The 25,641-nt window shown below is 47.1% G+C and overlaps 1 protein-coding gene across 1 annotated transcript in view; it reads right to left on the reverse strand.

The window, feature by feature from the left end:
- Positions 1-273: 273 nt before the first annotated feature.
- SYAP1 (synapse associated protein 1) overlaps positions 274-25,641 on the reverse strand; it is a 26,665-nt gene continuing 1,297 nt past the window's right edge. Inside the window, exons 2-10 of the mRNA XM_060182688.1 lie at positions 23,812-24,031; positions 21,781-21,847; positions 18,512-18,585; positions 15,827-15,966; positions 8,239-8,387; positions 6,524-6,582; positions 5,920-6,067; positions 713-1,204; positions 274-673 (exon numbers count right to left, since the gene is read on the reverse strand). Of these exons, the coding sequence (XP_060038671.1) occupies positions 1,077-1,204; positions 5,920-6,067; positions 6,524-6,582; positions 8,239-8,387; positions 15,827-15,966; positions 18,512-18,585; positions 21,781-21,847; positions 23,812-24,031 (985 nt within the window). The 3' untranslated portion in view covers positions 274-673; positions 713-1,076. The remainder of the gene's footprint in view (positions 674-712; positions 1,205-5,919; positions 6,068-6,523; positions 6,583-8,238; positions 8,388-15,826; positions 15,967-18,511; positions 18,586-21,780; positions 21,848-23,811; positions 24,032-25,641) is intronic.

Raw genomic sequence — 25,641 nt, forward strand, 5'->3', positions numbered from 1 at the left:
AAGGATCCTGGTTTGAGCCCCCCCCCCCCCGCTTCCCACCTGCAGGGGAGTGGCTTCACAGGTGGTGAAGCAGGTCTGCAGGTGTCTGTCTTTCTCTCCCCCTCTTTCCATTTCTCTCTGCCCTATCCAACAAGGACTACATCAAAAGGAAATCAATAAATAAATATTTAAAAAAAACCCAACCCTACTCTATGAACACAAGCCTGTGGACATAGCAGGACGCAAGTAGGATCGGTCGGTGAGGTTATAGGCCACACTCACAAGAACGCAATCTTATAATAACGACTGACAGTTTAATTAAGAAACAGTGAAAACATTGCTATGTGGCGATGATTCAAATAATGCCAAAAGACACTTTAAAGGCTTCTGAAGTTGATTAATGCAAAAAGGCGGAAAGCTCTTGCATTGTACAAAACCATAAAGTGGGATTTAGAAAGCAGCTTGTAACATGTGCTGTATGTAAAAAGAAGCAAGAAAACACCTTTTCGCAAAGTAATTCGCAATGTCACGTCGTGTGACATTTCTCCCATTCACATCAACCAAATCATTGCATCTTTTGACCTCCAGGTAGAATTTTAGAAAATACCTATCAGGAAAATCATCCTGAAAGTGCTTCCTCTTAAGTTCTTTGGTACAATTTGGTCATTTTAATAGCTATCAATCCATTCTTCTTCTTCTTCTAGCGTTTGCCCGCTATCAATCCATTAAGTACTTTAACTCGTGTGTATCAACAAAATGCAGTAAGTACAAATGCTTAGAAACCCACAATTGAAGAATAAATTATATTTCTGACTTCACAGAAAACAGAACTTTCAAACATTACTTGGTTCCTGTGGCAGAGTTATCCACATCGACTATAAGACCATCTCGAAACCAGATTGAAGAAATATTATGTAAAACAACCCCCCTTGATTGTTAGAAGAACTGTTTTGTATACATAAAGTACAAGAGGCAAGTTTTGCTTGGAAACAAGAATTTCAAAAAGTTGTACTCTGTGCTCTGATTTACTGAGAGTCTACATCTAGTTAATGTCAGTCACAGAATGTTAAGGAGCATTCTTTTCTTGCACGGAGCAGTTAATTCTCCTCTTGAAGCATTTTCTCTATTTCCTTGTCCCAATTTTCATCTCGCTTCTCTGATTCTCCCACCACTTCATATTCTTGGAGCTCTTGCTGCAGCTCTTTCTCCCAATCTGCAGAGTCCTCTGAAAGATACAAACGGGCAGAAAGAGAACCTCTCTGAATTCCTAATGCCGGCTTTAACAATTCAATCAACTATAATTAGCTATGTCAGTCCCAGCCACAGTGATTTCTAATGTCTTGGGCTTCAGCCCTGTGTGTGCTCAGCAAGGCTGCACACATCTTAACAGTCACGGAGGGAAAGTCTGAACAGAAAGATGTACTTCTTAGATGTAGAAACACCTAGGCGTCAGCTGTTGTCAGTAGGTGTGGCGTGCTTTTTGCTTCATTTGGGCTTCTGGAAGCTTTGTCCTTCTCTTGAAATGGCTAATTGGCAGGTGCCCCTTAACTTAAAAGACAACTGTGAGGATGATTATGTTGGGCAGGAGTAGATAGCATAATGGTTATGCAGAGAGACACTCATGCCTGAGGCTCCAGAGTCCCAGGTTCAATCCCCCACACTACCATAAGCCAGAGCGGAACAGTGCCACTTCTGGTTAAAACAAATAAACAAAGATGAACGATGTCAACAAAAACTGCTCTAGTTTCTTGAGCGCATCCTAAGCCAGGCACTAGGCTAACAACTTTCTAGACGGCATTCTTTTCATCCTTAGAATAGTCCATGGCCTAGCTATAACCTCCCCCCCCCCGGGGAGCTCAGAGAGGGTAAGTGACTCAGTACCACACAGCTCACAGCTCCAGACAGGCATGCAGACACAACCAGATCACCAGATCCACCCCCCCCATCTATGCCTAACCCCTTTACTAGGATCTCCTCAGAGTGGCAGCAGACCCCAAACCCTCAAGTTGGGTGGCCTCTCACAGAAGCCTGACTTTGTGATCGATAGTAGGTTACAAGATTGTAAGATTATGGTGTATAACCCCCCCATCTGCAGGGGAAAAGTTTCTTTTTATATTTTCATTTTTGTCCTATCCAATAACAACAATAATAACTACAACAATAAAACAACAAAAAGGGAAATGAATATAAAAATTTTTTTAAAAAAGAAAAAAGCTAGTAATCATTTTCATCTTTTTTTAAAAAAAAAACTCTTAAGTATTTATTATTGCAGAGAGACAGAGAAATTGAGAGTGGAGGGGGGGAAACAGAGGGGAGAGACAGAGAGACACTTGTAGCCCTGCTTTACTACCTATGAAGCTTTGCCCCTGCAGGTGGGGACAAGGGGCTTGAACCTGGGTGTTTACGCACTGTAGTGTGAGTGCTTAACTAGGTGCGCCACTGCCTGCCCCTCATTTTCATCTTTTTGAAGATGATCCTTATACTCAGTCACAGAGACAACACAATGCAAATATTTGGAGGTTTTTGGTTTTTTTTTTTTTTTTTGCCTCCAGGGTTTCTGCTGGGGTTCGGTGCCTGCACTATGAATCCGCTACTCCTGGAGGCCATTTTTCCCATTTTGTTGCCCTTGTTGTCATTATTGTTGGGCAGAACAGAGATAAATAGAGAGAGGAGGGGAAGACAGAGAGGGGGGGAGAAAGACAGACACCTGCAGACCTGTTTCATCGCTTGTGAAGCGACTCTCCTGCAGGTGGGGAGCCGGGGGCTCGAACCGGGATCCTCACGCCGGTCCTTGGGCTTTGTGCCATGTGCGCTTAACCCGCTGTGCTACCGCCTGACACCCAAATATTTGGAATTCTGACCACAGCGACCTCCAAAGAAAAGCTTGCCTGTGCTGCAAGGCTCTAGCCCTCGCACAGCTTAGGTGCCTTTGGAGACAGTCAGGATGTAAAAGAACATGAAGCGGTCCACGCAAGAGTACAGACAGGGACTCAGAGAAGGGACAACCAGCAGCGAGCAGCCCGCCTAGGCCTTAAGAACAAACGCAGAGGCAAAGGGCCGGCCGGGCAGGGGCATTCTTGGTTTAGTGCACTTATTGCCATGCTTAAGGACTGGGGTCTAAGTACCCGGTCCCCACAAGTGGTGAAGCAGTGCTACAGCTCTCTCTCCTCTCTCTCTCTCTCTCTCTCTCTCTCTGCCTCCCTCCCTCCCTCCCCTTAGTCTCCCTTTCCCCTTTTCAATTTTTCTCTGTTCTATCAAATATGAAAGCTAGGTGGTGGCACAAGGACCCGAGCAAAGATCCGGGTTCGAGCCCCCAGGTCCCTACCAGCAGGGGGGACACTTCATAAGCTGTGAAGCAGGTCTGCAGGTGTCTGTCGTGTCCCTCTCTATCTCCCCTGCCTCTCTCAATTTCTCTCCAATAAAATGGAAAAAGTGTCGAGCCCCTGGCTCCCCACCTGCAGGGGGGTCGATTCACAGGCGGTGAAGCAGGTCTGCAGGTGTCTGTCTTTTTCTCCCCCTCCTCTCTCCATTTCTCTCTGTCCTATCTAACAATGACATAAATAACAAAAACAATAAAAAACAAGGGCAACAAAAGGGAAAATAAATAAATAAATATAAAAAAATAATAATGGGAAAAACGGCCTCCAGAGCAATGGATTCGTAGTGCCTGCGCAGAGCCTCAGTGATAGCCCTGGAGGCATAAAAAAAGGATAGTCATAAAATAGAGTACTTTAAATAATACTGAGGCAACAAGTTCCCATGTGCAAGGACTGTGGTGCCACTCCCCCAACCCTACCTGCAGTGGGGAAGCTTCATGAGTAGCAGAGAAGGCTCCCTCTCTCCCCTTCTCTGTCCCTATTTCTGTCTCGATCACAATTTATAAAAGGCTGCCAGGAGTGGTTAAATTCATCTTGCAGCCACCCAAACCCTCAGCAGTAACCCTGGTAGCAAAATGAATGAATGAATGAACGAACGAACGAATGGATCCTGCTGCAGGGCGTCTGCTACTACTGCCGTCCCCAGGAGAGGGGTGCCAGTGCACAGTCTGCTCCGGTGGGCGTGAAGGGCAAACATCCTTCCAGAAACAGACGGAGTGGGAGGGTCTGGAGGGGCTGCTGAGCCTGAGTTTCCCCCTTCCCACTTGCTTCTCTTTCCTGCACTGCTTCCTCACTCCTGCCTTCCAGCATCCCTCTACAGTGTGCCAGTGGGCTCCCTGGTCACCCCTAAGCAGGAAGCTCATTAGTAGACTGGGGCTCTGTGCCCCACTGTGGGAGCAATCCGTGCCCTGCATGCCGGGAGTCTCGGCAGGCTTCGGGAGACACTGCGTGTGACCATTAACTCAAGCCTTTGCTTGACAGTCAGCTGGAAGCGGTCATTTGCTTTGCTGTAGCCGGAAAGCACCCTCCCCCTGCCGTGCTTTTCTCTTTCTTCTTCTTTTTTAATAGATGATTTCATATAAAAAAAAAAAAAAGCAGTCTGCTCTTTCCCAGAATCAATGCCCCTGTGACGCGCAGCAGCTGGGAAATGAGTCTTCTATACAGCGTATCAAGTCAAACAGGAGGCCAGCTTTTTTTTTTGTTGTTGTTGTTGCTGCTGTTACTGGGGCTTCACTGCTTTGGCTGGCTTTTTCAGACAGAGAGACAGACAGAGGGAGACCATAGCACTGAAGCATCCTCTAGTGTGGTGGGGGCTGGGCTCGAACCTGGGTTGTGTATATGACGAAGTAGGGGCTCTGTTGAAGTGAGCTATCTTGCTGGCTCAGGATGCCTTTTTTTTTTTTTTTTTTTTAATTTTAACCACCAGGATTATCACTGGGGCTCAGAGCCTGCAAAGTTCCACCACTCCAGGTGACCATTTCTTTTATTTTAAAAAATTTTTAAATATTTATTTCACCTTTTGTTGCCCTTGTTTTTCACTGTTGCTGTAGTTATTGTTGTTGTTGTTGATGTAGTTGTTAGATAGGACAGAGAGAAATGGAGAGAGGAGGGGAAGACAGAGAGGGGGAGAGAAAGACAGACACCTGCAGACCTGCTTCACCGTCTGTGAAGTGACTCCCCTGTAGGTGGGGAGCCGGGAGCTCGAACCGGGATTCTTACACCAGTTCTTGCGCTTTGCACCACGTGCGTTTAACCTGCTGTGCTACCGCCTGACTCCTTTTTTAATATTTATTTATTTTCCCTTTTGTTGCCCTTGTTGTTTTTCATTGTTGTTGTAGTTATTACTGTAGTTGTTATTGCTGTCGTTGTTGTTGGATAGGACAGAGAGAAATGGAGAGAGGAGGGGAAGACAGAGAGGGGGAGAAAAAGATAGACACCTGCAGACCTGCTTCACCGCTTGTGAAGCGACTCCCCTGCAGGTGGGGAGCTGGGGGCTCCAACCGGGATCCTTACGCCGGTCCTTGCGCTTTGTGCCACCTGTGCTTAACCCGCTGCGCTAGCGCCCGACTCCCCAGGTGACCATTTCTTGTGAAAGGGAGAGAGACAGACAGAAAAAGAAACACCTGCAGCACTACTCCACTGCTTGTGAAGCTTCCCCCCACCCCCAGCTGCAGATGGAGACCAGAAGCTTGAATCTGGGTCCTTGCACATAGTATTGTGTGAGGATGCTAGCTTTTACAGAAGGCTAGAGGACATTGTCTCTGTGGAGGGGTGGGTGCATACACTCCAGGTCACATTGGGGCTGATATGTCCTGGGCAAGTCACCTTAACCTCCCTGGGTCTCCGTTTCTCCTGTCCACTCTCTTGTGCGTGTGCAAAGCAGGAGGCCGTGGGGTCTGGTCACACCTGCTATAGCCGCCGCCTCCTAGTGGGTGAGGGTGAGGGTGAGGGTGAGGGTGAGACTGAGGCAAAGCTTCCCACTGATTCTGGGCACCTGCTGCTGAACGACACTATTCTCCCATCAAGTTGGGAACTGGGGCAGAGTCGCCGGTTTGCTGGGTACCTTCTATTCCAGCTGTTCCCGCTTCCTTTTTGACCAGCACCAGCTGCTCCATTTCCTTCCTCAGGTCCTCTTGATCTAATTTACACTCATCGAAGGCATCGCTGACAAACTCAGAGACACCCGGGCTGGTAGAAATCTCCTCTTCATCCTGAAATGTTAACACAGTAACTCTGGAAATGGATTTCCCCATGACACATGCCTGTTAGAGCTCTTGTCTGTGGTCAGCTTAACATCTTAATGCAGGAGAAATCTCCTTGAATTACTCTGCTAGGTGAATGATCACTCCCCTCCAGCCACCTAACCTCCACAGTTGCTTGGTAACGAGATGTGTCACCACCTGAATCTGTAATACTCAATCAGTTTGGATCTCTCCAATCATTCTGGCCAGCCCCCCATGAGCATTCTTAAGAATTATTTGTGCCAGGGAATCCATCGCCTCTCACGTCTCAGCTGTAGGCCCTTAACCATTCTAGTACGGGACCCCTCTTCCTCAGAGTAGATAAGAACAGCATTCAGAAGCAGCTTGAAATGGCATTGCAGATGGTTCACACAGTTACTTCATTTCCAGACATCAACTACTAGGTATAACGTAAAACTGTATTACCTCTTGAGTTTTAAGCTGAGATTTGATTACAACAGGTGGCGTTTTGGGCCGTACTGCCTCTATGAAGTGAGAATAAGAGAGATAATAATTGCTTGGTTCCATTCTGAATACGTATTATAACAACTAAAATATCCACAACATGACACTACCAGATAATTTTTAGAAATGGTTTCTTATTGCTTTTAGTTTTGTTTGTTTGTTTGTTTGTTTTTGCAAGAAAAAGGCAGGCAAAATCATCTCAACTTGTTCCTTTTGGGGACATTTTTGACTAAGGTATCATATTTGATGCCCCTTATGCAAGATTTTTAATCAGAAGTAAGTTTTGGCTTCAGTGATAGCAGAATAGTCCTACTCTTCCTTTAGGATGAGAATTATGATTCCAGGTTTCTTCTTTGCTAGAAATGCTAGAAAACAGAATTCTTTTCCAGAATGCTAGAAAACAGACAGTGAAGCTTGGTGTTCTCTGGGGCATGCCCCCTCGCCAGGCTGTGCCGCCAGCTTACCCACCTGACTAGATGGCCAGTTACTGCTCCACCACATCCAGCCCCATTGTGACACAGGCAAGATTCAGTAAAACGGCATTTGCCAACACATTTAAAATAAAGAAATAGCAAAGAATGCAGCTGGGCTGTGGAGCACCCAGTTAAGTATGCACAAGGACCCGGGTTTGAGCCCCCGCTCCCCATCTGTAGGGTGGATGCTTGACAAATGGTGAAGCAAAGCTGCAAGTGTCTCTGTCTCTCTCTCCCCCTCCTCTCTCAATTTCTCTCCGCACTATTGAATACAATGGGGGAAAAGAAAGGTACCAGGAGCAGTGGATTTGTTGTGCCAGCATCAAGCTCCAGCGATAACCCAGGAGGCAAAGAAACAAAAAAAAGCGAAGCAAAGCAAAGAAATAGTGAAGAGGGAAAGACAAGAAGACAGCCTGGGGTTCATAATATCTAGGGTCAAAGCAGGCCTCGTGGAGCGGAGCAAGGTGGTTCCGCCTCCCTGGCCTTGCAGGCAGGCCTGCTCTTTTCCCACTGAGTGGTACAACCCGATGGTACACTGCTCTGTGTGATCACGGAAAATGCCCCAAATGGCAGAGCTCCCCCCCATGCAAACAGGTACTGTCCACCGGGGTGGACTGGAGCTCAGTCCGGCCCACTCTCCAGCTGTGTGGCCCCCACCAACAGGAGCACACCGGGGGAGCCTACTGTGAAGTCCTCCTGGGTGGGCGTCACTGAGTGTGATAGCACAAGCTGACGACACACCTGGGCTGCAGGACCACTGTCACAGTGGTCTGTCACTGACCAGAAACGTTGCTGTGAAATGCCTGACTTCACTGGGAAGACATCAGGTGGAACTGAAGACTGAGAGACGGGGGGGGGGTGGGCTGAAGCGGTGGGGGCCAGAGCATTTAAAGCCACTTGGTGAAGAGCAAAGAAGGCATGATAAGGGAGAGAAGAGCTAAAAAAAAATCCTGAAAAGTGAGAAACAGAGAGCCCAGGAAAGGGAAATTTGGGAAAGCGCGCGTGGGGGGGGGGAGAAGGGGGGTCAGAGAGAGGGCACTAAGAGAAAAATGAACATTTCCTCTGGAAAGCATGCAAAGCCTTTCCCATCGAGATGACAATGACACGCTAGATGACAAGCTGCTTATTCTGATAGCGTTTCAAGGCAGCTCTTGCCTGCAGAGTCAGCCTGCCCTGCCCTGCCCTGCCCTGCCCTGCGTGCACCTGTCAGCGGCAGCTCATCTTCCTCGCCGTGGTCTTTCTCCTCCTTCTCTGCCGCCTGCTGCTGGGCGGCCAGCGCCGTGAGCTGGGCCGACTGCTTGATCAGGGAGACGCGGTAGAAGTAGTTTCTCCAGAACACCTCTTCCTTCACACTTTGAAAGACAACAGCACAGGTGAGAGCACATCTATGGGAGCACACACAGGGCCCACTTGAGGGGCGTTTTGATCTGGAAGTGAGGTCCAGGGAGACTCGCATTTGCTTGCCCACTGAGAGCTGAGTGAGGCAAAACAGAGCCATCCAAGCCTCTAGAGCCCCCACGCTGGCCCAGCCCAAGAGAGGGGCGCAGGTGCTGCTGGGAAGGCAGCAACTCGGCCTGCGAGATTAGCAGTGGGGCCATGGTGCCACCTAGTATTTGCAGTTTGCCACAGGATTAAGAGCTTAACTTTCAGGCAATGCGAGAGGAATGTGGGTGTTGTTCCTGTGCAAGGACATGCCCGGCACCCAGTGAGAGCCACGTGAGCTAGGAGAGGGCCTGGGAAGGACTGAAGTGCAGGTCAGGTCCGACTCAGAGTGCTTGCTCGGAGGCTCTCAAACTCACCTGGGTGCTACTGGGCTGTCGGAAAAGCCATGATGCATTCGTACATAGAAGAGCATAGAGGGGGGCCGGGCGGTAGCGCAGCGGGTTAAGCACAGGCGGTGCAAAGCACAAGGACCCGCTTAAGGATCCCGGTTCGAGCCCCCGGCTCCCCACCTGCAGTGGAGTCACTTCATAAGCAGTGAAGCAGGTCTGTAGGTGTCTGTCTTTCTCTCTCCCTGTCTTCCCCTCCTCTCTCCATTTCTCTCTGTCCTGTCCAACAACAACAACAACAACTATAACAATAAAATAAGGGCAACAAAAGGGAATAAATAAATATTAAAAGAAAAACTTAAAAAGAAACAAGCATAGAGGGGCCAGGCGGTGGCTCACCTGGTTAAGCTCACACATTACAGTGCACAAAGTCCCAGGTTCAAGTCCCTGGTCCCCACTTGCAGGGGGAAAGCTTCAGGAGTGGTGAAGCAGAGCTGCAGGTGTCTCTCTTCCTCTCTATCTCCCCCTTCCTCTCAATTTCTCTCTGTCTCTATCCAATAATAATAAAAAAACAAAAGCATAGAAAAATATGTCATGACTTCTCCGACAACCCAGTAGAAGTAACTGGCATGGGGTGCCAATGCCAAGGTAGGCTAAGGTAAGTGTCCACATAAGGGTGGTCTTCCACGGGGAGTGAGTGATAGGAGAGCGTTGGAGTAGGGGGTGGTGAGAATGGAGGACTGCTTAAAGAATGATGGGGAGCCAGGGCCGGACAGAGGTGTACTTGGTTACAGTATGCAAGGACCCAGGCTCAAGTTCCTGGCCCCCAGCTGCAGGGGGAAGCTTCACAACTGCCACCAGCATTGAATTACATAAATAAACACACGGAGTGGCCGGTGGTGGCGCACTCGGTTAGGTACACATTATAATGCACAAGGTCCTCAGTTCAAGATGCTGGTCCCCACCAGCATGCGGGACGCTTCATGGGTGGTCAAGCAGGGCCACAGGTGTCTCTCTGTCTCTCTCCTTTTTTTTTTGTTTTGCCTCCAGGGTTATTGCTAGGTCTCAATGCCTGCACTACGAATCCACTGCTCCTGGAGGCTGTTTTTTCCATTTCGATATTGTTGTTGTTATTGCTGTTGGATAGGATAGAGAGAAATTGAGAGAGGAGGGGAAGACAGAGGGGGAGAGAAAGATAGACACCTGCAGACCTGCCTCACTGCTCATGAAGTGACTCCTCCCTGAAGGTGGGGAGCCGGGGGCTCGAACCAGGATCCTTGTGCTGGTCCTTGCATTTCACGCCATGTACACTTAACCCAGTGTGCTACAGCCCAGGCCTGTCTCTCTCCCTCTTTATCTCCTGCTTCCCTCTAGATTTCTCTGTATCTATCCAAAATAAGCACATAAAATATAAAAAACAAAAAACACTGAAGATCATTTTATCCCAGAGAAGTGAAATAAATTTTTTAAAATGTTAATTAATCTATTTATTACTGGATAGAGACAGTGGGAAATTGAGAGGGCAGGGGGAGATAGAAAGGGAGAGAGACAGAGAGACCTGCAGCCCTGCTTCACCACTTGTGAAATCTTCCCCCTGTAGGTGGGGACCAGGGCTTGAACACAGGTCCTTGTGCACTGTAGTGTGTGCGCTGAACCAGTTACGCTATTGCCTGGCCCCAATAAAAACTCTTTTTAAAAAAGTATTTATTTAAAGAATATTTTGTGTGCTCAGTGTGGTACATGTATTTGGTTTCTCTGTATGGTTTCAGTCTGAAACCGACCTTCTTCAGGGGGGGTCGCTGCTGGGCTTCAGTTCTATTCATAGAAGCAGGGTTCACTTTACCAGTTAGCTGCTAGAAATTACCTTTGTGTTTGGGCAACAGAGCAGACTTCTTTCTTTTGGTCACAAATACTCCCTGCTTTTTTGGTGTGTCCTTGCCTATAATTCCGTAGTTTAAAGCCCCTGAGGTTATTGATTAAAAGGTCATAAATATTAAAAAAAAAAGAGGTAATGAATTCCCTTTTCTCACCACCAAACATATATATAATTGTGTGGTCCGGGAGGTGGCACAGTAGATAAGGCTTTGGACTCTCAAGCATGAGGTCCTGAGTTTAATGCCCTGCAGCACATGTACCAGAGTGATGTCTGATTTTCTTCATCTCTTTCCTCCTTTCTCATGAATAAATAAAATCTTAAAAAATAAAATTAAGGGGGGTTGGGCGGTAGTGCAGTGGGTTGGCCACACGTGGTGCGAAGTGCAAGGACCTGTGCAAGGATCCTGATTTGAGCCTCTGGCTCTCCCCCTGCAAGGGGGTCTCTTCACGAGCGGTGAAGCAGGTCTGCAGGTGTCTGTCTTTCTTTTCCCCTCTCTGTCTTGCCCTCTTCTCTGTCCTACCCAGTAACAACGGCATCAATGGCAACAACAATAATAACCACAACAACGATAAAAACAACCAGGGCAACAAAGGGGGAAAAGATGGCCTCCAGGAGCGGTGGATTTGTGGGGCAGGCAACGAGCCCCAGCAATCACCCTGGAGGCAAACAAATAAAAATGAAAAATATTTTTACTTATGTGCTTATTGGCTAGAGACAGAAATTAAGAGGGAAAGGGGAAGGGAGAGAGAGAGAGAGAGAGAGCGCTGCAGCACTTCAGTGCTTGGGACGCTTTCCCCATTTTGGGTAGGGATCAGGGGCTTGAATGAGGGTACTCACTCATCCAGGAGCTCCAGCAGTGCAATCAGCGCGGTGCCTATATAGGACACTCATTCATTGTAGCATGTGTATTCAACCAGGTATGCTACCACCCAGCCTCAAGATTTTTTTAAAGGTCTCTGCTTATTTACTTATTTATTTATTCCCTTTTGTTGCCCTTGTTGTTTTATTGTTATAGTTATTTTTGTTGTTGTTATTGATGTTGTCGCTGTTAGGACAGAGAGAAATCGAGAGAGGAAAGGAAGACAGAGGGGGAGAGAAAGATAGACACCTGCAGACCTGCTTCACTGCCTGTGAAGCGACTCCCCTGCAGGTGGGGAGCCGGGGGCTCGATCCGGGATCCTTACGCCTGTCTTGCGCTCAGCACCACTCAAGATTTTTTAAAATTTAGACACAGACAGAAAAGGCAGAGAGAGGGCAGGGGTAGAGAGCATAATGGTTATGCAAAAGAGACTCTCATGCCAGAGGCTCCAAAGTCCCAGGTCAATCCCCTGCACCACCATAAGCCAGAGCTGAGAAGTGCTCTGGTTAAAAAAAGAAAAAGAAAAAGAAAAAGAAAAAGAAAGAAAAGAAAGGCAGAGAGAGAGTCAAAGAGATCACATCACTAAAGCTTCAATGCGATGGGGACTGGGCTTGAACCCGTGTCCCTCACATAACAAAGCAGACACTATCCGAGTGATCTATTTGGCTGCCCTGCCCTTATTCTTCCCAGAGCACTGCTGAGCTTATGGTGATGATGGGGATTGAAGTTGGGGGGACCTTTGGTGTCTCCTCAGCCCATGCTGGTCCCTTACTTATTTATGATAAAGACAGGAGAGAGAAGGAGAGAAAATGTGTGTGTGTGTGTGTGAGAGAGAGAGAGAGAGAGAGAGACAGAGAGAAAGCATGTATCAAACTATCATTCTGACACATACGATGCCTTCTAAGACCAGTTTTCTAGCCACTGTGCCACCTTCCAAATCATTGAAAATATCACACACACACACACACGTACACACACGCACACACACATGACAGCCAGAAACCTGACCCGGTGCCTGTGGTGCTTATTTTTGTCTGTCTGCGAGAGTTGCTCACTCTGTTCTCATGACGCCTTGTTAGTAGGAACGACAAAAGGGCAGATGCAGGTTCTCAGAATGGGGAGAGTTGAGGAAGCAAGCACAATATGACCAAGACTTGGACGGAGAGACAATCAGTGAAAATTTACAGGAAACACAGAGGGCCCAGGCTTGTGACCGAGGGCTGGGCAGGCCTGAAATAAGACATTACAGCATGTTCTGGTGACAGCTGTGAATGACAGCTGGGCAAGGAAGTTAGTATTTAAGTGACAGAGGTGAAAGGCAAGGATATAGACACAAGTCAGATCTTGAGACATGCTAAGTGCAGTCCAGCTTGCTTTTAAGATTTCTTTATCGATTTCATGATAGAAATTGATGAGAGAGAGAGAGGCAAGATAAAGAAGGAAGGAAGATTTAATATTTCAAAGAACAAGTCATTATTAGAAATGTATTAACAATTTGAGCCCACTGTTAAAATTCAATCTGATGGGGGCTGGGTGGTAGTGCAGCGGGTTAACTGTACATGGTGCAAAGTGTAAGGGCCAGCATAACGATCCCAGTTTGAGCCCCCAGCTCCCCACCTGCAGGAGGGTCGCTTCGCAAGCAGTGAAGCAGGTCTGCAGGTGTTTTTCTCACATCCTCTCTGTCTTCCCTTCCTCTCTCAATTTCTCTCTGTCCTATCCAACAACTACAGCTATAACAACAACAATAACAACTATAAGAAGGGCAACAATGGCGGAAGTCAGGCAGTAGTGCAGTGGGTTAAGTGCATGTGGCACAAAGCACAAGGACTGGCGTGAGGATCCTGGTTCGAGCCCCCGGCTCCCCACCTGCAGGGGAGTCGCTTCACAAGCGGTGAAGCAGGTCTGCAGGTGTCTGTCTTTCTCTCTCCCTCTGTCCCCCCCATTTCTCTCTGTCCTAGCCAATAATAACAACAACAATAACTACAACAATAAAACAAGGGCAACAAAAGGGAATAAATAAATATAAAAAAATCTTTAAAAAGAGGGGGGACTAGAAGGTTGTATACATAATTGAGTGTACACATTACCATGAGCAAGGACCCAGGTTCAAACCTCTGGTCCCCACCTGCATGAGGGAAACTTTACAAGTGGTAAAGCAGGGCTGCAGGTGTCTCTGTCTCTCTCCCTCTCTATGTCCCCCTTCCCTCTCTTTTAATTTGCATTTATTTAATGATAAGTGAAGTGGGGCATTCAACAGACCTTTAAAAACTTATTGGGGGGAGTCAGGTGGTAGCGCAGTGGGTTACGTGCACGTGGCGTGAAGCGCAAGGACTTGGCGTAATGTTTGAGCCCCTAGCTTTCCACCTGCAGGGGAGTCACTTCACAGGCAGTGAAGCAGGTCTGCAGGGATCTTTCTCTTCCCCTCTCTTGTCTTCCTCTCCTCTCTCCAGTTCTCTCTGTCCTATCCAACAACGATGACATCAAAAACAACAACAATAGCTACAACAATAGTAAAAAAAAAAAAAAACAAGGGCAACAAAAGGGAAAGTAAATAAATATTTAAAAAAAAAACAACTTATGGAGGCCGGGTGGTGACATACCAGGCTAAGCGCACATGGTGCAAAGCACAATGACCAGCACAAGGATCCCAGTTTGAGTCCCTGGCTCCCCACCTGTGGCGGGGAGGAGGAGGTGAGGGGGGTCATAAGCGCTGAAGCAGGTCTGCAGGTGTCTTTCTTTCCCCGTCTTCCCCTCCTCTCTCCATTTCTCTCTGTCCTATCCAAAGATGATGACATCAATAATAACAATAATAACTACAACAATAAAACAACAAGGGCTGAACTGGGGGATTGAACTGGGATCCTTGTGCCAGTCCTTGCGCTATATGCCATGTGCGCTTAACCCACTGCACCACTGCCCGGCCCCCTCTTCTTTCTCTATTCATTTTTAAGATTTTTAATATTTATTTATTTTCCCTTTTATTGCCCTTGTTTTATTGCTGTAGTTAGTTATTTTGTTGTTGTTACTGATGTCATCAATGTTGGATAGGACAGAGAGAGATGGAGAGAGGAGGGGAAGACAGAGAGGGGGAGAGAAAAACAGACACCTGCAGACCTGATTCACCGCCTGTGAAGCGACTCCCCTGCAGGTGGCTCGAACTGGGATCCTTATGCCGGTCCTTGCACTTTGCACCACGTGTGCTTAACCCGCTGCGCTACCGCCTGACTCCTGCTTATCCTTTTTTTTTTTTTTAGATTTTATTTATTTATTCTTGAAGAAGATAGGAGAAGAGAGAGAAACTACCAGACATCACTCTGGTACATATGCTGCTGTGGCTTGAACTCAGGACCCCACACTTGGAGAGTCTAATGCTTTCTCCACTGCACTACCTCCTGGACCATCCTGCTTATGTTTTTCAGCTCATGCTCAGGGAATCTTCTTTGGCACTCCCCCTGCCTTGCCTCAGTATCTCTGCCTATCACCACATGGCATTTCCTCCCCTCCCCATTTCTAATTCTAGTCCCAGGTTTGGAGTCGGCCATGGTTTATTACGGTAGTGGTCTTTCTGAGTGCTGGAGTGTTTCTTTCCTAACGCACTTGCTAAAGGCGGCTAGCCCAAAACCAACATGAAGTTCTGAGAAAAAAGCAGAGAGAAAGCCTTGCCTACCTACCCTTCCTCCCTCCCTCCCTCCTTTTTATTCAGTGAGAAAGAGACCAAGAGACTTCTGTCATTTATGCTGCTTTCTGTCATCCTCATGTAGTGCCAGTGATTGAACCCGGGGCCTCACGTAAGGCGGACATTCTCCTTGAGCCACCTCCCAACCTCAGAAAGAGCATTTTAAGAAACCACACTTTTCTGTGGTCCGGGAGGTGGTACAGTGGATAAAGCACTGGACTCTCAACCATGAATAATGAGGTCCTGAGTTCAATCCCCGGCAGCACATGTACCACCAGAGTGATGTCTGCTTCTTTCTCTCTCTCTCTGCCTAGCTTTCACATGAATAAGTTTAAAAAAGAAAAGAAACCACATTTTTCTGTGCTCAGAGAATGTATACCACTGCATCCAGAGACAAGGACAGAGGGCGTATGTGTAACCAGGGGTGGAGTAGTATGTGAGATTTCCAGCTAGGTCTGGTTTTCTGTGTGGATTCTCCAGCCCTGGCTGTGTGGAGACTGAGGGTGAGGCGGGGTGCGGGCCAAAGGGCCACCGAGCTATAGACCACCCATCCCAGCCCTGCCTCTGCTCTCACAAGCAACTTCCTCTGAAGCCGCAAACACACTGCTTACAGTTTCGGAACCAGGGCAAATCGCATTCTACTGAGCAGCTCGTCCTCCTGAAGCATGAGCAGGGCGACCGGGTACATCTGATCAAAATCAAAGACGAACTGCACGCCTGCTGGAGGGTCTCGGAGGAAATTCCTCTTGTCCTTGGATGGAAAGGGAGAAGCCACACATTTGACTTAGTGATGCTCTCTGATCGCCCTCCCTCTCAGAAAAGGAAAACCCATCATTTATGTTTTGCCACCAAGGTTTAGCCCGGGCCTCAGTGTCTGCATGACTCTACTGCTCCCTAGTGTTTCGTTTTTGAAATTATCTTTTTTTTAAAAAACCTTTTTTTTAAAAAAAAATATTTATTTTCCCTTTTGTTGCCTTTGTTGTTTTTATTGTTGTCGTCTTTGTTAGATAGGATAGAGAGAAATGGAGAGAGGAGGGGAAGACAGAGAGGGGGAGAGGAAGACAGACACCTGCAGACCTGCTTCGCCACCTGTGAAGTGACTCCCCTGCAGGTGGGGAGCCGGGGGCTCGAACCGGGATCCTTCCGCCAGTCCTTGCGCTTTGTGCCACGTGCGCTTAACCTGCTGCGCTAACACCTGACTCCTGAAATTATCTTTTTAATTACTGGATGGAGACGGCCAGAAATTGAGAGGGAAGGGGTGATAGTGAGGGAGAGAGACAGAGACACCTGCAGCCCTGCTTCACCGCTCACAAAGATTTCTCCCTGCAGGTGGGGATCGGGGGCTCGAACCTGGGCCCTTGCACAATGTAGCATGTGCTTTACTAAGAGATCGTTCCCAAAAATATAAATAAATCTTAGGGGCCATGTAGTGGCACACCTGGTTGAGTACACATGCTACCATGCTCAAGTACCCAGGTTCAAGCCTCTGGTCCCCACCTGCAGGGGGCGAAGCTTCATAAGTGGTGAAGCAGGGCTGTAGGTGTCTCTCTCTCTCCCTCTCCCCCCTCCCGATCCTCTCAATTTCTCTCTGTCCTGTCAAATAAAATAATAATAAAAAAACAAGGGGAGGGGGTCAGGCGCAGCGGATTAAGCACACATGGCGCAAAGTGCAAGGACTGGCGTAAGGATCCTGGTTTAAGCCCACAGCTCCCTACCTGTAGGGGGGTCGCTTCACAGGCGGTGAAGCAGGTCTGCAGGTGTCTGCCTCTCTCTCCCCCATCTTCCCCTCCTCTCTCCATTTCTCTCTGTCCTATCCAACAACAACATCAATGGCAAAAATGGCCTCCAGGAGTAGTGGATTCATAGTGCAGGCACCAAACGCCAGCAAATAACCCTGGAGGCAAGAACAAAAACAAAACAAACAACAACAACAACAAAAAACAAGGGGGCAGGTGGTGGCACACCTGGCTGAGCACACATTACAATGCACAAGGACCCAGGTTCAAGCCTCCGATCCCCACCTGCAGGGAAAAGCTTCACAAAGGGGGTCACTTTGCCTCTCTCCCTCTCTCCCCATTCCTCCAGCTTTCTGGTTGTTTCTAGCCAATAAATAATAAAGATAATAATTAAAAAAAAAACAAAGGAAAAGAGCAAAGGAAAGAAAAGGAAAAGATGGGGTGTCAAGCAGTAGCGCAGCGGGTTAAGCGCAGGTGGCGCAAAGCGCAAGGACCGGCGTAAGGATCCCGGTTCGAGCCCCCGGCTCCCCACCTGCAGGGGAGTCGCTTCACAGGCGGTGAAGCAGGTCTGCGGGTGTCTGTCTTTCTCTCCCCCTCTGTCTCCCTCTCCTCTCTCCATTTCTCTCTGTCCTATCTAACAACAACAACAGCAGCAGCAACAACAAAAAACAAGGGCAACAAAAGGGAAAATAAATAAATTAATTAAAAAATATTTTTAAAAAAATTAAAGGGAAAGATGGCTGCTAGGAGCAGGGGGTTAATTGTGCCAGTACCAAGCCCTAGTAATAACCCTGGTATCAATAAAAAATAACAAAATCTTTAAAAATAAAGTAACATAAGGTGAAACAGTAAAAAAAAAAAAAAGAGAGAGAGAGAGAGAGCAGAATATATCTCTACCAGCTCAAAATATTGGTTGTCAGAAAAAGTCACGACACAGTTTTGCATAGAAAAATATATAAAAAGGGATGGAAGGGATCAACATAATGGTTCTGCAAAGGATTCTCATGCCTGAGGCTCCGAAGTTCCAGGTTCAATCCCCAGCATCACCACAAGTCAGAGCTGAGCAGAGCTCTGGGCTCTATCTTTCTCTCTGGATTGCTCCTTCATTATAATATATATAAATAAAATATTAACAAAAGAAAAACATAGAAAAATATGTCATGACTTTTCTTTTTGTTTGTTTTTGTTTTGTTTTGAAAGGGTGGTGACCCTTTCCCTGGGCGCCATCCTCTGTCCTCTCCTCTGGGCTCTGCGGGGACCCACACAGAGGTTGGCTGAAAGGGACCCCAGATGCCAGGCTGAGCAGGGCTGGGTGTTGGAGGCTGAATAAGGGAGACCCCACCCTCCAGTGCAGTATCCGAGGGGGTCCCCACATTCAGAGCACAGGCTGTGGGGTCTCTGTGTGTCCCTCCTGTGAGCACGCCCGCCCGCTCCTCAAAGAGTCATGACTTTTCTGACCACTGAATATTTCCGGTGTTCCAGAGAAGATGAACCATGCGTTAAGGATAAAATCAGGAGAGGAAGTAAGCATTTCTAGAAAAGGGAGCACTCGGTACTCACAGCTGATAAGGCCAAGATTTGCTGCTGAATTGTTTCTTCATCACTGCTATCAACCCACGGAGGCACTGCTGCTTCTGCGAAGTTTAGTTTTCATGACAAAGAAGAAGAGAGAAAAGCAGGTTACAGGGGTGCACTGCAGTCTGTGGCTGAACGTTTACACATAATCAATCACCTTATTGCTTGATTGACCAGTTCTAAATAGGAACATTCAGCGCTCTCAGTGTCAATGGAGGGGTCTGATGCCTACAAGCCCCGGATCCCAGCTGCAGGAGAGGAGCTTGAGGAGTGGTTTAGAAGTGCTGCAGAGGGAGCCGGGCAGTAGCGCAGTGGGTTAAGCGCACGAGGCACAAAGCGCAGGGACCGACACAAGGATCCCGGTTTGAGCCCCTGACTCCCCACCTGCAGGGGAGTTGCTTCACAGGTGGTGAAGCAGGTCTGCAGGTGTCTATCTTTCTCTCCCCCTCTGTCTTCCCTTCCTCTCTCCATTTCTCTGTCCTATCCAACAAGACGACATCAACAACAATAACAACTACAACAACAATAAAAACAAGTGCAACAAAAAGTAAATAAATATCTAAAAAAATTGTTTACAAAATAAAAGAAGTGCTGCAGATCATTGTTTTTTTCCTTTTATTCTCCTTCCTTCCTTCCTTCCTTCTTTCCTTCCCTTCCCTTCCCTTCCCTTCCCCTCTTCCTCCCTCCCTCCATCCTTCCTTCCTGAGCAGTGCTCAGCTCTCGCTTATGGTGATGTAGTGGAATGAACCTGGGACTTCAGAGCTTCAGGCATGAACGTCTTTTGCCACCATAAGCTGAGAAGTGCTCTGGTTGGTTGGACAGTCAGTTGGTCTGTCTGTCTGTCTGTCTGTCTGTCTATCTATCTATCTTTTCTCTCTGTATATCTCATAAAATAATTAAAAGAAAGTCCTTTGAATAACATCATGCTATCTCCCCCTTCCCTCTCAATTTCTCTGTCTCTAACAAAACAGAGAAAAAAACAACCTGGGACCTTGGAGCCTCAGGCATGAGAGTTTCTTTGAATAACCATTATGCTATCTACCTCTGCGTCCCGATTGATCTTAAAAATAAAAAAGGGAGGGAGTTGGGTGGTAGCACAGCAGGTTAAGCACAGGTGGCGCAAAGCGCAAGGACCGGCGTAAGGATCCTGGTTCGAGCCGCTGGCTCCCCACCTGCAGGGGAGTCGCTTCACAGGCGGTGAAGCAGGTCTGCAGGTGTCTATCTTTCTCTCCCCCTCTCTGTCTTCTCTCCATTTCTCTGTCCTATCCAACAACAAGGATAACAACAACAATAATAATAACAACAACGACAATGATGATAAACAACAGGGGCAACAAAAGGGAAAGAAAATAGCTTCCAGGAGCAGTGGATTCATAGTGCAGGCACTGAACCCCAGTGATAACCCTGGAGGCAAAAATAAAATAAAATAAAATAAAATAAAGGGACCTGAGTTATAGGTGAGAGCATTCTGCAGGCACCTACCAAGGCAGGTGTGTTATCTACTGTTGTCTTGTAAGCCATTAACCCCTCTAATAAAATGATAAAAGGAAAAAAATGGAGGAAGGAGAATAGTCTTCCAAAACCTTCCTGTCAGGGCCAGGATGGGCTCAGTAACAAAGCCCATGCTTCACACATAAGTGGCGGTGGGGTCCATTCTTGGCACCACACAAAACCCAGAAATGTCACCAAAGACAAAGAGAGGCTGAGGAGATGTTGATCTGAAAGAAGGAGTTCTCTGTGTTTCATTTGGGAACAGATCAGACTGCCGCTGCATAGTTACGTTAGAGCAGTGTTGACGTGCAGAATTATCTGCAGTGGTAGCAATGTTCTTTGCGTCGTCTGATATGGGAGCTGCTAGTCCCACGGGGCTCCTGGGAACCTGACTAGTATGACTAGGGAATGCACTTTTTAAAAAAAAAATACATTTAAAAAAAATTTGTTACAAGATTGTAAGATTATAATGTTTAGTTCCACTCCACCACAGTTCTGTAAGGTCACCCTCCCACCTCCCAAAGATAACCACCAGAGTTCCCACAAGTCTTAGAAACAGTTTACTTGCTTCTGTTTTATTTGGATTTTTGGGGGGGGCAAGAGGAATGGACTTCTTGACTGGTCACCTGCATTCCCTTCCCTACTTCTGTGTACCTTCCTCTACCCTAGGTGTCTAGTGGGTACTCCAAAACTGAAATCTGGGAATTGGGCAGTAGCGCAGCGGGTTAAGCACAGGTGGCGCTAAGTGCAAGGACCGGCCTCAGGATCCTGGTTCGAGCCCCCAGGCTCCCCACCTGCAGGGGAGTCGCTTCACAGGCGGTGAAGCAACTCTGCAGGTGTCTATCTTTTTCTCCCCATCTGTGTCTTCCCCTCCTGTCTCCATTTCTCTCTGTCCTATCCAACAATGATGACATCAATAACAACAATAACTACAACAACAATAACTATAATAAAACTACAACAATAAGAAACAACAAGGGCAAACAAAAAGGGAATAATAAACAAATAAATAAATGAATATTAAAAAAACTGAAATCCTCTCCAAATTTCTCACTCCTAATTGTTCACAATTCCTAAACTCAGAGACCCCAGCCAGCTCCTTACCCCCCACCCCCATCACTAAATTACATTAACCTGTGTATTCACTCAGTTGATCACTTGCAAAGAGCTGTGTCATGCTTTGGAGTTAACCTAGGTGCAAGACCGCCTGGTGGGACGTCACCATGGAACTAAATAGTTCTTTCTGAATATACAGCACTGCTCCAACTCACCCAGTTATCTGGTAACACTTTTGCTAGTCTCAAAAGACATGAGAGGTTAGTTCAGCCTTTGAGCACCATTTTAAGACCTTAGGACTACAAATACACGAATGAGTATTTGTCAGTAACGAGAGGCGCTGCGTCAGTTCTCTATACCTCATGGCTTCTGGAAGGCTCGGTCTTCCCTGGAAAGTCCTTTCACTTTTTCCTTGGGAAAAGAATGCGAAGGGAGGCAGCACTTGCTGAGTGCTTACTGTATGTCCAGACACTTTGCTGGATGTGTCGTAAAGTGAGAACGAACGGAAGCCTTCTCTCCCACAGCCAGCTCCCCAGAGGGAATAGCATTGGATGACCGCACCCACCACCCTGACCACACACAACAACTTCCTTTAAACCTGAAGAGTTTTCAGTTTGTCTCCACGCATGGTGGCTGCAATGTACCTGGACTTCAACAAAGTTTGGCAGGTAAGTAAGTCTATCACGTCCAGTGTCCCTCCCCCATACCTGATTTTTTGGTATGCTGTTCCTCAACAAATTTTTTCTGTTCCTTCTGAAAATCCCCTATGATTGTCTGTTAAAAAAAAACACACACACACACATACACATACAGAATCAAGTTGCTTATTATGTAAAAACCTACATAGACTCAAGACTTGTACAGGATATTTGAGCCATTTCATTTTCTCCCTATGAGGCTGAAACAGCAACACTTGCCCGTTTGTTCAACAGGGTTTACCACTTTTGAATTTTCAGTATGTGACTCCACCCTTTTTTATACGACGATATACGACGAGTATCTTTCAAAACATAGTCTGTTTGCATAACCATTATGCTATCTACTTTCGGCCCTAAAATATTTTTAAGGTATTTTATTTATTTATTTATTTATTTATTTATTTATTTATTTATTTATTTATATTTTTGAGAGAGATGCAGAGAGAGAGAAAGACACAGTGAGAAACACCAGAGCACTGCTCAGCTCTGGCTTATGGTGGTGTGGGGGATTGAACCTGGGACTTCATAACCTCAGGCATGAGTTTCTTTGCATAACCGTTATGCTATCTACCCCCACCCTTAAATTTTTAATATTTATTTATTTATTCCCTTTTGTTGCCCTTGTTGTTTTTTATTGTTGTAGTTATTATTGTTGTTGTCGTTGTTGGATAGGACAGAGAGAAATGGAGAGAGGAGGGGAAGACAGAGAAGGGGAGACAAAGTGAGACACCTGCAGACCTGCTTCACCGCCTGTGAAGTGACTCCCCTGCAGGTGGGGAGCCAGGGACTCACACTGGGATCCTTGCGGTTCATATTATTTGCGCTGGACCCAGTACGCTACTGCCTGGCTCCATGAATGTCTTTTCAAACGCAAAAGTAAACTGAGCTAAAATTGAATTTTTTATTACCCTATAAAAAGATTAAAGTTCATTGTAGGAAACAGCACACATGACAAAACTATCCAAGTAGCAAGCTGGCTAAAGCTGAAGTGATTCCTAACACAAGTGGATTTTCTAAGACCCAAACCTTATCACTGTCGAGAATGAACAAACTCACTTTTCAGAGCCTTCAGAGGGGGAGGACTTCAACAGCTGAGGGAGTCGGGCGGTAGCGCAGCGGGTCAAGCGCAGGTGGTGCAAAGCGCAAGGACCATCATAAGGATCCCAGTTTGAGCCCCCAGCTCCCCACCTGCAGGGGAGTCGCTTCGCAAGTGGTGAAGCAGGTCTGCAGGTGTCTATCTTTCTCTCCCCTCTGTCTTCCCCTCCTCTCTCCATTTCTGTCCTGTCCAACAACGTCAATAATAACTACAACAGTTAAACAACAAGGGCAACAAAAGGGAATAAATAAATATTAAAAAATATATGGGAGTCGGGCTGTAGCGCAGTGGGTTAAGCGCAGGTGGCGCAAAGCACAAGGACCGACATAAGGATCCCGGTTCGAACCCCGGCTCTCCACCTGCAGGGGAGTCGCTTCACAGGTGGTGAAGCAGGTCTGCAGGTGTCTATCTTTCTCTCCTCCTCTCTGTCTTCCCCTCCTCTCTCCATTTCTCTCTGTCCTATCCAACAATGACAACAACAATAATAACTACAACAATAAAACAACAAGGGCAACAAAAGGGAATAAATAAATAAAATAAATATTTAAAAATATATATATATATATATATATATATATAAAGAGTCCAATGCCTTAGTGCTGTGCCACCTCTTGTGACTTTTTTTTTTTTTACAGTGTGCCTTTAACATGCTGCAGATACTTGCTGTGGTAGCACCAGTCTCCAGCACAAACAGTTACAGACCTGCATGCACCCTGGCAAAGTCTGGCACAGGCTCCTCAAACTAAAACCGTAGACACAAACGCGTAGACACAGAAAGCCAGGTGGCTTTATTCCTACCCATCCTGCCTGGAGAAATCAAGTCAACCCAGAGTTGCAGCAAGAGAAGGAGAAACAGGAGGAGAAAGAGAAGGAGGAGGAGGAATGATCATATTAGTTGCTAATGATTTCCCTCAGTTTCTACTTCCAAAAGACAGGAAATGTACCTTATCAATGATGTCATCTATCGTTCCTTCTTCCACAGACTTCTTTATTGTTTGGGCTGTTTCAGCAACTGATTCAGTTATCTTTTTTGTGGCAGCGGTTGCGAAGTTAAATATGTAGTCTGAAAGAAACAAACAAACAACAAAAAAAGCGTCCTTGTTTCCCTCAAGTACACAGCTTACTGCATTTGTGACTTTTCTCTTAGTGAGCTCTTCCCAGAGCCTTCAAACACAGGAGGTCCAAGCTCCCCTTGGTGAGGATGTGAACCGGAGCGCAAAGCTGTGATGGGACTCCACTTCTGTGGTGGGCTGGCCAGGCACTCTGGGCTTTTTACTTCTTCTCTTTATCTGCTTCACACCCCCCTCCTTTTTTTTTTTTTGCCACCAGAGTAATGCTCAGCTCTGGCTTATTTTACTTATTTGAGAATGACTTATTTCTGGTCTCTTTCTCACCACCCCTCACCTAGCCCCAATCTACATTTACAGGGCTCCTGAGAAATTCTCAAGTCCATCCGGGGAACTCTGAGTTACTCCTCAGTGAGGCGTTTGCACCTGCTCTCCCTTTCTCTGCCAGCCACGTATCCTGTGGGGCTCTGCTGACCACCACCTCTTGGGCAATGTTCCCTGTCGGGACTGCTAGAGTACCTGAGATGTGTCCCCTTGTCACCTGCGTGACCTGATCAACGATATTTAGCACACACTGTTGATTGCTCGGTGAGTCTTCTCAGAGACTACTGGGGCAGGGTCCAAGGCTGTTCTTGCATTCACCCACCTACCCCAGTGACAAGTATTTGTGAAAAAGATGAGTGGGGGGTGGCTAATGAGTGCTGAGTTTTAGGGAGACCCCTTCATTTTTCTTTGGTCATGACAAGCCTACTCACCCAGAGTGCTATTAACATTAGAAAGGGCAGACCAGGGTGGGGGGGGATCGGGTGGTAGCACAGAGGGTTAGGTGCATGTGGCGCAAAACTCAAGGAGCAGTGTAAGGATCCCAGTTCGAGCCCCTGGCTCCCTACCTGCGGGGGGGGGGGGGGTTACTTCACAGGCGGTGAAGTGGGTCTGCAGGTGTCTATCTTCCTCTCCCCCTTTCTGTCTTCCCCTCCTCTCTCTGTTTCTCTGTCCTATTCAGCAATAAACAAAGGCAACAAGATGGGAGGGAAAAAAGGCCTCCAGGAGCAGTGGATTGGTACAGGCACCAAGTTCCAGTGAAAACCCTGGAGGCAAAAAAAAAAAGTGCAGATAGCCACAATACTTTGTAAAAATCATTCTTATTTGATAAAGAGAAATCGAGAGGGATGGGGGAGATGGAAAGGGAGTGTGAAAGAGAGATACCTGTAGCCCTGCTTCACTGATTCTGAAACTCTAGGCTATTTTCCCCCTTTTTGTTGCCCTTGTTGTTTTATCATTGTTGTGGTTATTATTGTTGTTATTGATGTCATCGTTGTTGGATAGGACAGCGAGAAATGGAGAAAGGAGGGGAAGACAGAGAGGGGGAGAGAAAGACAGACACCTGCAGACCTGCCTGTGAAGCAGCCCCCCTGCAGGTGGGGTGCCGGAGGCTCAAACTGGGATCCTTCCGCCGGCCCTTGCGCTCTGCGCCACGTGTGCTTAACCCGCTGCGCTACCGCCCGGCCCCCTTTAGTTATTTTTCAGGAAAGAGACACAGTAAGAGACACACAGAGAGCTAGCAGGGCACTGCTCAGCTCTGGCTTATGGTGGAGCTGGGGACTGAACCTGGGACTTAGGCATGAATGGCTGTTACATAACCATTATGCTGTTTCCCTAGCCTGATAATTTTTTTAATTTACATTTTAGTTGGCTGGGAGATGGCTC

This window comes from Erinaceus europaeus, chromosome X (assembly GCF_950295315.1).
Source record: "Erinaceus europaeus chromosome X, mEriEur2.1, whole genome shotgun sequence".
NCBI lineage: Eukaryota > Metazoa > Chordata > Mammalia > Eulipotyphla > Erinaceidae > Erinaceus > Erinaceus europaeus.